This window comes from Botrytis porri, assembly GCF_014898465.1.
Source record: "Botrytis porri strain MUCL 3234 chromosome Unknown BPOR_016, whole genome shotgun sequence".
Taxonomy (NCBI): Eukaryota; Fungi; Ascomycota; class Leotiomycetes; order Helotiales; family Sclerotiniaceae; genus Botrytis; species Botrytis porri.
This window is the reverse complement of record NW_024066090.1, coordinates 1,061,419-1,077,328: the sequence shown is the minus strand read 5'-3', so window position 1 is coordinate 1,077,328 and position 15,910 is coordinate 1,061,419. Positions and strand designations below refer to the sequence as shown.

General features: G+C 43.1%; 2 protein-coding genes across 2 annotated transcripts; both read right to left on the bottom strand.

Annotated features, from left to right (window-relative positions):
• Positions 1–6,120: 6,120 nt before the first annotated feature.
• On the bottom strand, positions 6,121–10,599 carry EAF01_010515 (uncharacterized protein; the record flags this gene model as incomplete). The annotated part of the gene is made up of 3 exons (XM_038918772.1): positions 6,121–6,531; positions 6,577–8,208; positions 8,245–10,599. 3 exons carry the CDS (start codon positions 10,597–10,599, stop codon positions 6,121–6,123), a joined length of 4,398 nt encoding a protein of 1,465 aa, XP_038765997.1.
• A 3,008-nt stretch (positions 10,600–13,607) lies between these two features.
• EAF01_010514 (uncharacterized protein) lies at positions 13,608–15,910 on the bottom strand (the record flags this gene model as incomplete). The annotated part of the gene is made up of 3 exons (XM_038918771.1): positions 13,608–13,857; positions 13,923–15,590; positions 15,654–15,910. 3 exons carry the CDS (start codon positions 15,908–15,910, stop codon positions 13,608–13,610), a joined length of 2,175 nt encoding a protein of 724 aa, XP_038765996.1.

The window sequence follows — 15,910 nt, the reverse complement described above, 5'->3', positions numbered from 1 at the left end:
AAAGAGGAAAGAGGAAAGCTCGGAAAGGTAGAGAAATCAAGCTCGGAAGCTTTTTCTTCACATTTTTCCCTTCCTCCTCAGGACCTCCACTGATGGATGCTAAGAAAAATTCTCCTAAAAGTCCACTTTCAAAGTCTAATCGCCTCTGGAACTTTTTGTGTTCCTTAACTCCTCTTCACGGCGCTTCGATCATCTGGACCCCTTTCGAACATCTTCAATGCCCCATTAATCGGTGAAAAACTCGGTGGTTCTCTTTGAACAAGCTTCAAGCTTCAAGCTGACACGCAGGACACATCACACTACGAGATATAACATGAATACTAGAAAACTAGAATACTAGAATAGACGAGACGAAACGAGACGGGCGAGACGATAGACCTAGGAGGCCCAAAGGGACTATCTAGTATCGATGGACCCATCTTCCTGCCCGCTGCCAGATGACAGATGTGGCTTACATTTTCCACGCGGCATGAAGTGTACTCTGTACATCGTACCTATGTATCATCAATTGATCATATCGTTATCGCTGAACAGGATTGAAATTGGGTTTCAACAAAATTTAAGGATTTCAGCGCTTCGAGACATCACCACTCACCATCCATCACTCATGCATACCGACCATTTCGGGAACCATGTTACGTATTGTGCTCATCATTCACTCGTAGACCTCGTTGTCCTCAAGCTACGAGTATCTGTCTTTCTCTCTTTCCCTCTTTCTTTCGTTTCTCTACTTCGTACTTTCTCGTTCAACTCTTAGGTATCATACGGGCCCTTGCGTTGATTCTCCCGTTTGTATTCTTAGCAACCATTACAAATACCCGCACATCCAGTGATTTGTTCGTCAGCTCATCTCAATGTACTCACAGACCATAGGACCATGCCTTGCATGCATATACTTCGTACCACACAGCCATAATAATTACCATATATAACTACATTGGTGATTACTCCTGATAATCATAATCATGGGACAGGTCAATCAAGACGATCAAGGCGATCAGTTTTGTCACTCAAAGACACATTGACGAATATTTGATCACTTAAATTGGCTAGAAGTAGAATCCATCTTGAGCACGTTTGGAACCTACATGTTGTTGTCAACGGCAGTTTCAGTTCCTCCTCTGATTACCGTGAAAAATGTCTACTCTATAATGAGCATCGACCACCAACATGGGTATAGGGGCTTCCGAAATAGAACTCATCTCGCCCGGTTTCAAAATAGGCTTTTTATTCTATTGACATAGTTCGATGCACGCAAAGATATCAATTTTGAAGAGAAAAATTTCACTGCCCTGCTGGATTATATTCATCGGCATTCGATGACACCATGAGTACCGATCATTATCTGTACACTCAACGTTTGGGCGATCGATTTCTGAGGAAATGCCCACACGAACTAAACACGTCAACACCTCAACACATGGAAATATCGTCAATTCTGATGTGATGGCATGCAAAGAGCTGTACTTCACCATCATCTCTTTCTAAATTCCAAAACAAATTCACCGCTTATACCCCCCACGCTTTTGGCCGTGCGAACTTTATCATCCACAATGCCACTATTGCTGGCACTCCACTATCAGACTTCATTTCCGTGGCATGTGTGATCCACCATTGCCCAATCACACTACATGGCGGACAATAAACTCGGAAATTCCGACGAGAAAAGTGAAGGCCGAAGCAAGCCACTCTCCACTATGGAAACGTGCCTCTGAAAGAACCATTTGTGTGGTGAGATTGCATATTCTAGAACATTGGTCACTACCGGGTTCTTTTTATTCTCCGATAGTCAGATTCCTACAATGCAAATTTTCGCTACCCCTTCACAACCGACCACTCTCACACCGCTAGCTTCAGTGTGCATGAATCCATCAAAGTTTTTCGCCATGGCCACATGGCAGCAACGCTGCCATGTCCATTCGGCAGGGGCCGAGATTGATACCGTATTGCTCTCTCGCTTCCAGGGGTAAATCGTATATCTAAGAAAGTTTTTGGGCCATCGACGATAAGAAAAGAATATTCTATTATCGATGAGCAGGCCCCCATCACGTATTTCTTCATCGTGATTGCAATGCGGTCAAATTTCCCTCACCGTCGCGAGCCCAAGCAATCAGTTTTGCTTTATGTTTTGTCAAGGACTAAGATAAGAGGTAGAAGTTAGACTTCTAGCCATAATTCGGGCATTCATTTCGAAAAAGTTTTTTATAGGGTGCGTATGTTCATTTTCGCTTCAAGGTGTTGTATCCAGGAGGAGTAGACCTCAAGGTTCACTTCTAACTTAGTGCTTTTCCTGAATTAGAATCACAATAAGTTACGTTAGTGAGCCACCCAGGAAGAGAAGAGTCAGATAAGAGACAGTTTTAACTTGTCCATTTTCTCACTCGCAGTGCTTGCAAATTCTGGTATTGTTCTGGTTCTCAGTAATTGCAAAAAGGCATTCTTCGTGGTTGATGATCAATACTATTCTTATTAGTCATAAAATATATACAAGATTATAGATTATATCACGCGATCAATTGTTTGATCGCATGAAAGACAGATTCGAAGCCTTTGAGCGGAGACCAGATCGCAGACAGTCAACATGCAAGATGTAAGTACCACGAGGCTTTCTAGCTTACTGCCGAAAGGATAAACCTTAAGCCGAGTGATTTCTTTTGCTCGGCAATGTGAAGTCCTCATGATAGTAACTAGATCAGTATCTTGGCTTTCTGTTTCTTCCATTGCATTTAGGTTTACACAGTGAAGGTCAGTGTGTTAGTCACCTGGTATCATTATGCAACGTATGGAAAAAGCAATACTTCATGCATCCTACATCCATCAAATACCTCGAGCTTCAAAGCAATCCGTCTCTTGCCTTCCTTGATAAAAATACACCCACTACAAAAAGGTCTGTTCACACGCGTCATCTACCTTTCTGTGGAGAACCAGTGAGCTATCTTCATTGGCTTGACAGTCTGGTGATAGCATCTAAGGGTGCACTGTCTACTTCTACCTCTATCTTTCGGAGTCAGGCTATTACGCAATGCATACTAAAGACTCGCATATACCAAGTGCTTTGATCAAAAGTATGCACCAATGGCTACTGAATCAGCAAATATCTCTAAACATCTGAGTTTGTCCTGAGAAAATCTTTTGTCCACCCCTCATTCACCTCTTCTCACTTGTCGCTGAAACCCGGACCACCTATTGCTGTCCGATGAATTTTCTGAATACTACATACTTTTTACAGATATTGTGGCAGCAATGGTTATAATAACAATAAAACCATACTCCAAACCGGGGATTCGCTCCGATTTGATATGTTCCACATTGGAACGGTAATAAATGGTGATCGGGATCATCTTTGTCGATCCTCCATGGACCTGTGGACTCCTCAGGGGATTGAGCTAGATATTCATAGACTTGCATGATGGGAGAGGTGCTTATATAGTCGTAGGTTTGAAATCTTGTGGTTTGCAATATCAAGCTTTGAGAATGTGAATGGTAGCTTGTATCGCCGTCTAATGATTACATAATTCACATCACAACGTATTACCATTACCATGCTATATATAAATCTCGATAATCCCCTTGAATTTTCCTCTGCTATTCCCATTCCAAAAGTTGTATGTCTGAACCCACAAGGGCAATGCTCAGGCTTATATCTACAACTTATTTTCCACGCGTGATGTAGATATAAAATTTGCACCTAGTGATAGAACAACGTAACGATCCAGCGACTCCAGCAATATCAATACCCCTCACTCTCTTGCTGCGCAGAAATATTATTAGCAACGATCTTTCCTACTATGATGCAGATTAACATCACGATCGACAATAAAGACTCTGTTCTCGTGATTCTGGTGACGAATCCGGATGATTGCTTATTTTCTAATAGCAGTGGTTAGTGATTCGCGCGTGATGATCGATATTTGGGGGAAGGGAGGGGAAGGGTTACTGATTTTAAGTATGGGATATTGAATGTTATTGGCGGCCAAAGGATGGGGTTGTTCGTCGCAGATCTTTTGTATAGAATGCACTTGTGTCTTAATATAGAAAAGAGATTTTGACTTTGATTTACCTCAGCTTGAAAGTATAAAGTCTGCTGTCAGTACAATAGTCGCGCAAATCAATTAGCTCTCAAAAAATGTTTTTAAGAACTTCGATGGTAAACTTTGCCAGAGAGGTTATAGGGGAAGCTTCGAGTGGATGTAATCCTAGGGCTTGCAAGTGCTAGATGCTGGTCTTTGAACCCCATTCTTCATTTTCGATAGTGTTCGAAAAGCCTTTTGCTATGTTAGATATTTTTAGGGTGGTCATGGATAACAGTGAGAGTTTTGAGTGGCAGTGGGATTAGATGTCCCGTCGGGTAGAAGTAATCACAAAAGTAACCATGAAGCATGTAGAGAGTATCTGCATGTTTGACGTTTGCTATATGGATTATGAAGTCTTTTTATTTCATCTTCGACTCTCACTGTTTAAGCACGGAGAAAGTTCTCTTGGGAATTGGCAAAATCAGGCAAGCATAAGAATCCAACTGCTTCTAGCGAAGTATTCCCGATGAGAATGTTATCAGAGAACAAATCACGACATAAATCCTCTTCATCTCGAAATATTGGAGTGTAGTTCCTACTACATCTCCAATCTCCAATAGATGGGCATTACAAGTCCGCACGAGTTAAAGCAGTCTATTTAAGCACGATTGACACTTTTTGCCATCTAGTCCATTCTTTTTCCAGTGATGTACTCTCCGTTTCTTTTGAGCTATGGGTGTACCATACCGGGTATTCACAATGACAAGTGTGCAAAACGACAACAAAATCACATTTATTGATCCTCGAATCCGACAACAGTAACGCCGAAATCTGACTGTTAACCTCTACGCTCCCTTATAACCAATCCCCCATACCCCCTGAAATCCTTAACAACAGACAATAAATACTACTATCTCTAGTCACAGCCGTAGTAAGACCCTATGCTATCCACTATCGTCCCGCTTCGTCCACGCCAGGGGTCCAAGTACATTCACAAGAGATTATCTCCACTCCACCCCACCCCACCCAACTCCACAGATGGAAAATTTTCTCATTGCATGTTTATATATCCAAAATGAAAGTAGCTGTTCAATAAAAAGGACAGCAGTTCATCAGCTCATCAAGCTTCTGTGGTCCAATGGTTAGGATTCCACCCTTCCAAGGTGGAGGTTCGTGTTCGATTCACGGCAGTTGCAACTTCTTTTGCTTTTTTTTGTTTTGATTTTGTCTATTTTACTCGAGGGTAGAATAGCCGTGAGAAAATGGTTTGCTGTTTGTTTTGCTGGTCGTTGATGTGGGTTAAGTGGCCTCAGAAAGAAGGTTCTCTGGGTGCCTATGGGTGTATAGGAGATCGCAAACTGAGTATATCGGGTTGTATGTTTGTTAACAGGAGGTGGTTGGTAGTATCATTATTTGTCCTTGGAACAATTTTAAGGAGGCCTTGTTTACTTGTCTGTATCACGGCGGTTGCAAAGAGCAAAGGGTGTAGATCCCGATCTTTCGTATCTCAAGGGAGGGCAGTTCTGAATGTTTAGGTCATTCCCACACTCCTATGCAGATCCCTAATATTGGGCTTTGAAAATTCGTGTTTTTGTTTTGCGGCCGGCCTGTAAAGTACCCTTTCTCCGACGTAGTGTTTACATGTAGGAGGAGAAGTTTACCGGTACAACAGTCTTATTCAGCCAGCAAATTCTGCATAGAATCTCTTGATAGTCTCCAGTATCGAATCAAAACTATGTCCTAAGATCTACCAAGTCCCAAGTCGTTCAGACCACACACAAAACCTCCACGCTCCGGCCATCCCCTCTCAAGATCCCCGATTTTGTTATATGCATATAAGTTTGTTCGTACCATGATAGCATGATTCATGGATACCTTAGTTTGAATGTTTAGATTGTGTTTGGAGCATGTGTGTTTGGAGCATGTGTGTTTGGAGCATGTGTGTTTGGAGCATGTGTGTTATGTGTCTGCCGTTCTGGACTAAATAGAAAGGCGAAGTACCTACCGCAGTTGCGTCCCCTAAAGTTTTGCCCTTCACAACTCTTCATTGGCCACCGTGCACCTCTTTAACCGCTTGTAAGACGCCTTGGGTTTTTGCAGGCAGTGCTCAGCGGTCAATCTTTAATCCAGGAACATTTGCTTCCAACAGATCAATTAAACTAGGATTTTTCTTTATCATGGATAATGGTGATGAACCTTCGTCATCTTCAGCATTGATGTCAGCACTACGGTCTAGCAATGTCTTAACGATGGGCAGATAACCTCCTAGAAGGATGGCATACATCAATGGTGAAAGACCACCGTCGCTTCTCGATTCAATATCAGCACCCTTGTCTAACAATAACTTGACCATATCTTCACGCAGAAAACAAATAGCCCAGAACAACGGCGTCTGACCTCTTACATCCTTCTGATTAATGTTTGGAGGCTTTTCCAGCAATAGTTTCAGTATAGATAGCTTTCCACCTAGAATGGCTATTTTAACAGCGTGTATCAATAACCCGTTGTTGTCTTTGTTCTCCACCTCAGTCTAAGCGCTTTGCTTCAAAAGAATGGCAACCACATCTTCATGCCCCCTAGAAATAGCATCTGAAAGTAGGCCACAGCCAAATTTCATCAGTAAATCAACTTTGCCACCTTTATCTAACAATAACTCCACAATAGTCGCGTGTCCCTGAGAAGCAGCTTCATACAATGGTGTCGAACCGCTTTCGCATTCCGCGTTGATCTGAGCACCATTTTTCAACAATAGTTTAACTATTGTCTCGTGACCATTTCTAGCAGCGTGGATCAGGGGCGTCCAGCCTTTATACCCTGGCATCCTATCTCTTACGTTTGTATCCACGCCATTCTGTAAGAGAAACTCAACTGTCTCCATGCGTCCGTGTCGCAAATTTGAGAGCAGCGCCGACGCAAACCCCTCTTTTTCACAATCAAACTTGGCACCTCTATCTAACAACAGACTCATTATACCTATATTTCCGGCAGCAGAAGCTTTCACTATGGGCGTTTCGCCACCGAAATCAACGCAATTGACTTCAGCGTCATTATCAAGTAGCAATTTAACTACTTTCTCGTGTCCACGAAAAACAGCCACTATCAGAGGCGTTTGATGACGCGAGTCCCGACAATCAATCTCAGCACCATGCTTCAGTAACAAATTGACCATGTCCAGGCATCCGGCCCAACTAGCTTGCAACAAGGGTGTGTTATCAGACTGTGTTTTAATATTCACCTCAGCGCCTTCTTCCAATAATACCTTGACAATTTTGTCATGTTTACCATCAACAGCAATCATCAGAGGTGTGTTATTAGTGGTCCCTCCGTATTCAATCTCAGCGCCATACTCCAATAACAATTTGACAATGTCTAGATGTCCTAGGGAAGCAGCCTTTATCAAAGATGTTTGATTGTTCGAGTCCCGACAATCAATCTCAGCGCCGTACACCAATAACAATTCGACTATATCCAACTGTCCTCGAGAGCTAGCTATCATCAAGGGTGCTCTGTGTCTGCTATTGTAATTGGGCTCAGCGCCCTTCTCCAAAAGCAGTTTAACTATATTCGCGTGACCGCAACCCACAGCGTGCTGCAGAGGTGACACCGCGAGAGTCTCATCCTTAAAATTAACATCAATGCCCCTCTCTAACAAAAATGTGGCTACAACACAATGACCCATTTCAACAGCCTCTATCAGCAAGGTCTTGCCACGATTCGTCACTTTGGGGTCAAACCAACTCTCGTCCGAGCTGAGTAGAAAAACAAGCGGTATCTCCTGATCGTAATGTAAAAGCTGAAAAACAAGATCTCTTTTTTGTATGTAAGTGAAGCTGCGTCCAAGCTTGACATTTTTGTTCTTTTTTGGGTGATATATTTTGCACAAGTCATGCAGTAGAGAGTTTGAGGGATATGTTTCAGCTTCAACCTTCAGGAGCGTCTGAGCAGCTTCGTCGCTCTCAGTAGCCAGAGCAGCAAGAATTGATGGTCCATATCGCTGCTCTGTTACATCAAAACAAGACTCCTTTCTGGGACGTATTCGAATGACGTTGGCTAAATTTCTTTCTGCCAGGAGGTAGAGAATAGTTACCGAGTGCGTGTATCGTCGGATTTCGTGATTCTCTAAATAGTTGTTCACGAATACCCATAGATGGGTGGGAAATTTTGCTAAAAAGCCTGCCTGCTCTATAAAATATTTCTAGGCAAGATTAGCGTGGTGTAAGACGTTAAAGACTGAATAATCGAGAAATGGAAACTTCAGTCTAATTTCCTCTTGCAACTTTGACTGTGTTTCCTTGGAACGTTGATTAAGTGGGACTGGCTCATCGGGCTTTAATGTGTTTGAAAATGGATATTTCATGTTACGACATTCCCAGAAGTTTGATTTGCTAAAGTTGAAATGTTTTACAACCTTTTGGTTGATGACAGCGTTTAGTTGAGCTAAACAACAATTCTTCAACGTGTCATGCCCATGGCCGACAAAACTTCCGGGAACTCCAGACAATTGAGTCTCGTATCTACCCAACAAAAAGTCCCGGACAGACTCGTGGATAAACTGTACGTCTGAAGCTTTATTTTTCGTCACCTCAGCCAAGCCTTTAGATGAGCTCCTCACATATAGTCTCATTTGGTCAATATTGACATCCTCCTGATCCCAAAAACCCGTGCAATCTTCATCAAGACCGATTTGAGTTGCGAAGTAGAGTTCTTGTGGTTTCAAGGGACGAGCTGCAAATAAAATCAATTTCAGACAAAGTTGTAGTTCTTCGAGGTTCTCTCCATCCCGCTTTAGGATCATTTCAAACAGATCGTTCAGTCCTGGTGGGATTTCGTTGAGGCGCTCACTGATTTTCTTAATAGAAATAGAGCCAGATCTATACTCGGAATTAAGGATATCAAGAACTAAGACGACCCAGAGAAAAATGCTAGAAGACTTTTCGAGGATTTCGAACCGAAGTGCCTCGGCTTGTTTGGATTTGCCTAGCCTTAACTTTGACTTGATATAGTGCTGAATATCTTCCATATGCCCAACTTCATCTTCTAGAGTCAGTTCCATGCCCTTCTGGATGACTATAGTGGGATAGTGTCGACTAGAAAAGCATATTTGCAAGCTAACTTGGGAAACTTCTGCAAGCTCACATAATTCCTCAAAAAACGAAACCATTCTACTTGCTTGCTTCTGGTCGCATTCATCCAGCGCATCGACAAATACCATCAGTGACCTGCTTCCAAGCTTTGTTACAGCATGCTTTAAAGCTGCTTCACTCCATCCATTTCTTTCAATACCTCTCGCGCCATCGGCTGTCATCCACTCCAAGCTATCTCTAAGCTCGATCATCTTTTCGAATAGTTGGTGCAAAAGAGAGCGATATAAACCAGTAGTTGTTCTTTCTTCAATCGTACCCCGTGCCAGAAAGAAGAATGATCGTGTGATTTTTGAGAAATCGCCTTTTGTCTTAAGCTTAGCCTCCTCGAAGAGTAGTTTCATCAACGTTGACTTTCCTGTGCCGGGGTTGCCTTTGATCCAAAGAAATCCTTCGTGATCTTGCCGGCTTGAAACATCGTTCCATGATAAGTATTCCGGTTTGGTAAGAAACCAACGGCATGTTGTCCCTTGGGCAGCAGTCAAACTCGTTAGACGCTCATCGATTTTGGGGAAGTAGAGTTGATCTATGATGCATTGCCTGGTGGTGGCATCAATATCATGCGTAGGATACTGGCAAGGGGTTTCAGAGGCTCCTACAGTCTGGAGGCGGGATAGGTGATTGGAAGATTCATATCGTGAGGCTTTCGATCGTTTTCTGGAACTGGAATCAGCAGCAGAAAAAACTGGCGGATCATCAAGAGTGTGTTTCTTTGGGCGTTTTCCAATCTCCTCTGTGAGCCTCCTAAACGCGCTTTCTGATCGTTCGCCGTAGATTAGTGGCATATGAACATCAAAAATGCCCAATAAGCAATAGGCCATGTCTTCTTCACGCTTCGTTTGGCGTTTTTTTGCCCATGACATTCGCTCATCAATGGTGAAATCAGACAAATTCTGTCCATGAAGAGCTGATGTCTCAATCCCAGTAATTTCGTGAATGAAATGCTGGAGAGACGTCTTGTCGCCAAGTAACATACCATTCGAGCAGAAGAACTCGACCGATCTCGGCGCAAGAAGCTCTTGAAGTGTCCAGCCACGAGTGAACCACCGACTCGCTTTGAAGATTGGTTGCCAAGAGGAAGTGGCTTGATTGTGTCCGTTTGTTGAAACATCTGAAAGGTACACATAGCATTTAGTAGCATTTTGATACCAGCGAAACATAGAATTGATAGCCTCTTGGAGTTCAGCACTACTTAATTTGTCGATGCAGCAAGTGTCCACCCAAAAGTATCGTAAACCATCGCGATTAGCTTGTTCTCCACAAAATTGAAGCTTTTGATAGCCAGATTTGTCCAGTCCAGTATTGTTCATAAGGTCTTGAAAGGTCAGCTCATCTGCATCTGCCCCCCATGTGTGCGATAGGATGGCGTATTTTGGAGTGTCGCTGCCAACAAGATTTCTGACCAGCTCAAATCGACCCTCACTGTTGTATTTCAGAAGATGCATTAGGGGTGATCATACCAGAATACCAACGAGATAAAACAGAAATGTGTTGTTGAATACCTTTGGGAATAATCTATGAAGGTTGAGAAGTGCTGAGGGTTTGGTCAACTGAGTGCTTACCTTGAGGTTGCATTGAGGCGAAGTTGCAGGTACCAATTGCACACTTGCTACTGCGGTTAGGTCTGCACACCAAGTTGAAGTTCATAGGTACCTAAGCATAGAAAAGCCAATCATAACCATTTGTAGGTATGTGGCTTACTCAATTGGGATTTGGCCCCACGATCTTCGAATGAAATGAGGCTGCGACTGTGCACACCAACACAACGTTTGGATTCGGACCAAACGTTCTGATAAGTTTCCATTCTTACTTCATAGCTTGATTTGATGATTGGGTTTCCCAATTCCCAATCCTTACCTTCATGCCCTTTGATTTCCTTCTTTGTTAATTTATGGTCCCTTGACATCGTCGTTGCTTTCTCATGTATCACAGTCCCCTCTGTGGTTCTCCTCCACTGTTTGATGACGCGTGGAAAGTTGTCTTATGAGAAAATGCGATGTATACTAGGTAAATAAGTCTTTGTCGGCGCTTCATTACGATATTTTCAGCGATTGCCTTGAAACTTCACCCTATTGAAGTAGTCTATTTTAGCCTTTAACAGCGTCCTATTTCCAAAGTTTTTCGGTAAACACTATCAGCAACCAGAGGCCAAGGGCTATACCCTCCTTAACTTTACACCGCGTATCACTTCACAATCCCACCAACCAAGCAGTCTTTCCTTTCAGTAGCTTTCGGATAAAGAGGTCTGCCACTTTTCTTAATACAGATGACAGACCAGAGTTTGCTCATCACTCTCCAAATTCCCCTTTAGACCGCGATTATCTACCCGTCCATATACATCTCACAAGCGAGACTTCCACATCGATGAAGGAATGAAAGACAGGTGTTGGGGGCAACAGACGAGATATTTCTGTCGAATTTCCGAAAGATCCGCGAAGAAAATCAATATTGTGCCCTATTCTGCCCGCATTTCTGTCCCATCCCCTCCTCATATATTCTACAGCCTGGGCACTCTTCACCATCAGATTATTCTCCTATACCACACAGTCCCTCATCTTTCTTCCCAAATCCTGTTCATTCGTTCATAACCTCCTCATCACCAATCTACACTCCCATAAAAACACCACCAAAACATTCCTTCTCCTAAATCAGTCCACCAAATCTATCCACCCACCTCTCATCCCCCAAAACCTCATCTAACTATCAACTAACCATCCAGTCACATTAGAATCAACACCAATCCCAGCACCAATATCCATATCTACATACATAACCAGCACTACACTTTAATTCACCTCTACACCCTCATCTCTCATCTCTCACATCGTACCATACTATACCCTTTCTCTTTTCTACCCATAGATCTACCCCTCCATCCAATCATCTACCCCTCTATCCTTTATTTCTCTCTTCCACATCAGTTTCTCTCTAGGACTTATTCATCTCCAATCATCCAATGATCCATTACACACCACCACCAAAAACTTCATCATACAATTTCCCCGTCAATGACCTATTCGGATCTTCACCATCACAACATATACTCCTATATCACTCTGTTATCTATCTATCCTCCACTTTCTACTCAAACCCATTTACTCATCTACCTATCAACCTCCTATCTATCAGCCTACCTACCAACCTCTTCACCTACCCCTTCAAATATCAGCCTACCTACATACCTACCCACCTTTAACGCATATGCAGTGCACCCAGTACAATACAGCATGGTACAATACAATACAACCACAACTTAAAGAATAAACCCTCACGCTCATTGCTTGTCGCTCATCGCTTCATTACTCATGCAATCCCAATTCCAACCTCCACCTCCAGCTAAATCCAATCTCCACATTTACTCCAGCCTCGACTCCATACTTTCACATTTACTTCAACTCCTTTTTCAGCTCAATCTTCAGCTCAATCTCCAGTTCAATCTCAATCCCAATATCAATTTCAACCTCTCTCTCCAGCTCAATCCCAAGTCCCATCTCATACCTGCCTGCAATTCCCAATCCCTAATCCCTACTCCAGATCCTCATTTTTATACATCTACTTCCATTTCCATTTCCATTTCCATCCCCATTCTGCTCGTACACCCCACCCCAACCCCTTGTTCAACTACTTCCAAGTTCCGTACACCACTTTCTCTATCCCTCAATCTACACTCAACTAACCATATATCAACCTACAGATCATCATCTCATACTTCACATCAAACCCAAACCTCACTCTGCCCCTTAAAATACGGTTGCACGTGGAACCAATCCGAGTAAACCACAAATTAATTGTAAATGTAAAGGTAAAATGTATCTGATTTGGATTTTCAATTTTTTTGAATTTATACAAGAAAGACTGATTGACTGACGACCATGATCCCCATTTCCTTTCCTATCCCTATCCTATTTCTCTCAAATTCCACCATCCTCTGATCCCTTCTCGACAACCAGATACCACCTCATCTCACTTTTTCCATGTCAATCAATCTTCCCACGCTCCCCCACACCTCTCATCGCATATCTTCACACCCCCATTCAAATTTCAATGTGGTGTAATATCTATATGCAAATCGCGGAACCTTGAAATCGCCACAAAAAAAATCCCTAAGATGTGTTTCTCGAATGTAAAAACACAAAACAGAACTCCTTCGGCTCCAATCCCAATTTCCCCATCTAATTACAATAAAAGACATTATTCTCTAGCTGTCAACAATTCACATTCGAAAAGACCAGTTCAAGATCAATTCAGCACTTCTTCGACAAAATAACCATGTCCATCGTTTGATAATCACGTATGGTAAATCATCGTCATGTTAACAAAGTATGAAATCGACACCCAATATTGACAATTGATAGGGCTTAACAGGTACGTAAACCTAAAAAATGCGCGCTCAAATGCATCAATCCAGAAAGAAACAAAGTAAACACCCCTAATATTTTGCATCTCTTACACCTCACATACCTTGACGCATACCCCATTCTGGTTTCAAAGTCGTAGCCATATCATCCCTGGTAAAGACGATATCCTGAGGGATTTTACTGACACGATAAGCACCATTTTTAATCGCATTTGCTTGAACCGATGAGATTCCACTCTTGTTACTTCGGATACTACCAGCATCACTCATAGTATCTGGATCCTTGAATCTTCTTGGAGGAGCGAAATCAAGGGATGTGAAGGTACCAGATTTTCTCAACATGTGGCTGTGTGAGATGTTAGTTCAATGATTCTACCTTGAATAAGATAATTGGCAAAGGGAAAGACTTACGGGCTTGGCATTGCAGCAAGTTCATCATATGCTCCAACAATTGGTGCAAATGCTGGAAGTGCAGGTGAATATGGTCGTCTTTCACCGAAAGGACTTTCAGATCGACCGGCAACACGATCACGGACAGTTAATTCTGGTGCAAAGTCGAGTGTGTTGAGTAAAGCAAATGAATCGTCCCTGAGCTTGGATGGGGTAGGTAACGAAGTAAGTGGTTCAGGGGGTGGCAAATTCTTTCTTGGAGATGGCATGGGACCGCGTTGAGAAGCAGATGAAGATGCTCTTGGCCCTTCGTTGAATGGCATTCTAGGAGGTCCACGCATTGAGGAACCACCCATTGAGCCATGCATGGAACGTGGTGGTGCTCCTTGGAATCTTGGTGCACGTGGAGGTGGTGTCATAGCACGACGCGTGATAGGTTCAGCGTATGGCAAAACGAAGCTGTTGGTGGCTGGATCGAAGTAAGTAGAATCTCCTGGACCAGGATAGTTCGCATCATAATCCTCAATGTATTGACCTTGTGGTGCTGGTCTTGAGTCATCAAAATATTCCTTATAGAAAGATCTAATTCTGTTGGCACGAGTTTCAGGATCTTCTGAAGCATCAGCTGGAGCATCAGGAGGTAATGGTCGGAAACCCATGGAAAGTCTTTTAGGATCAAAACCGGGAGCACCCAAACCAGCTTGAGCAAATTCTTCAGGTGGGACGTCCATGGAGTAACGATTTGCCTTGTTATTTGTGATTTCGCGAGCGGGAGATGGTGGTGTGATCTCGATTCCATCACCGTAATCACTAATCTCAGAGTTTCGGGGTTTTTGTTGCTGTTGTGCAGTAGGTTTTGGATCCGTTGCTGAGGTATTAATTGCTGGAGGGGGCGCTTTACGATTTGTATTTGGCTTTGGTTCGGCGGGACCAGTTGGAGCAGCAGCGGATGGAGCAGAAATGATTAAGGAGCCTAGGTAATTGTTACTATCTCTGATCGCATTATATTGGTTTCCAGCATAAGATTCCCGGTCCGGATAGGGCATTGGAACGGGCATAGTATAGGAGAAACCATTTGGGGGGCGTGAATTACCTGGTAGACCTTTGCTGGCAACATTTTGTGGTGGAGATGCAGCTTCCTTGGGTTCCGCCGGCATGTTAGCAGGTGGGATTGAGTTTGATCTTGGTGGAGTAGAGCCGGTTGAAGGTGGAGTTGTTTTTGACATTGCAGCAGCATTTGATAGGAGACCTTGTCCGTCCGGCGAGCCAACATCGTATGCTTTGGAAGGAGCAGCGCTTGATTCAGTCATAATCGAAGATCCGTTGCGGCCTTGTTTGGAACGTAAAGAGCTGCCCCCGACAGCTTCATGTACTGGACGATAAGGATCTTCGTTCGAGTGGATTGTTCTTGAGAGCGAATGGAGGCTTTCCCTAGAATTTTGTAGTTCTGGTGGTAGTAAATATGGACTTTTACCTCCCAGATCCAAGGACATTTGTCGTGTTCTTACAGCACCTCCTTTCTCGTCATCGAAGTTTGAGATTCCTGATTCCCCACCAGCAGTTCTCGAAATTCTACCCATGCCAAAGTCCATATTCTTGGTTGGATCATTCATATCCTCTTCCCTAGCCTTCTTCATATATCTTCGTTGCAGAATTGTGAATAAGATGATGGCGCCGCCGACAGGAATACTATCACGATCAATGATTAGAGCTCAGAACAAACCCACTGAATGTTAGATAAATTAAACTTACACGATACCTAGGATGACGGGCAAAGTGTAGGCAGAAGGGCCAACAGGCTTTTCACAAGCAGCAGAAGTATCATTTGCAGCACATGTGCTTGAGGATTCGGCAGCTGAAGTTGTAGCACTTCTTACCATAAGAACTGGATCTGGCAATGACATTTTCAATATCGATGCAATATTACCAATATCTTCTGCAGCCGCCTCTGCTAATGGTACTCGACGTGCCAACCTAATAATATTTGCTAATCTTTGATGGTCCGCCAT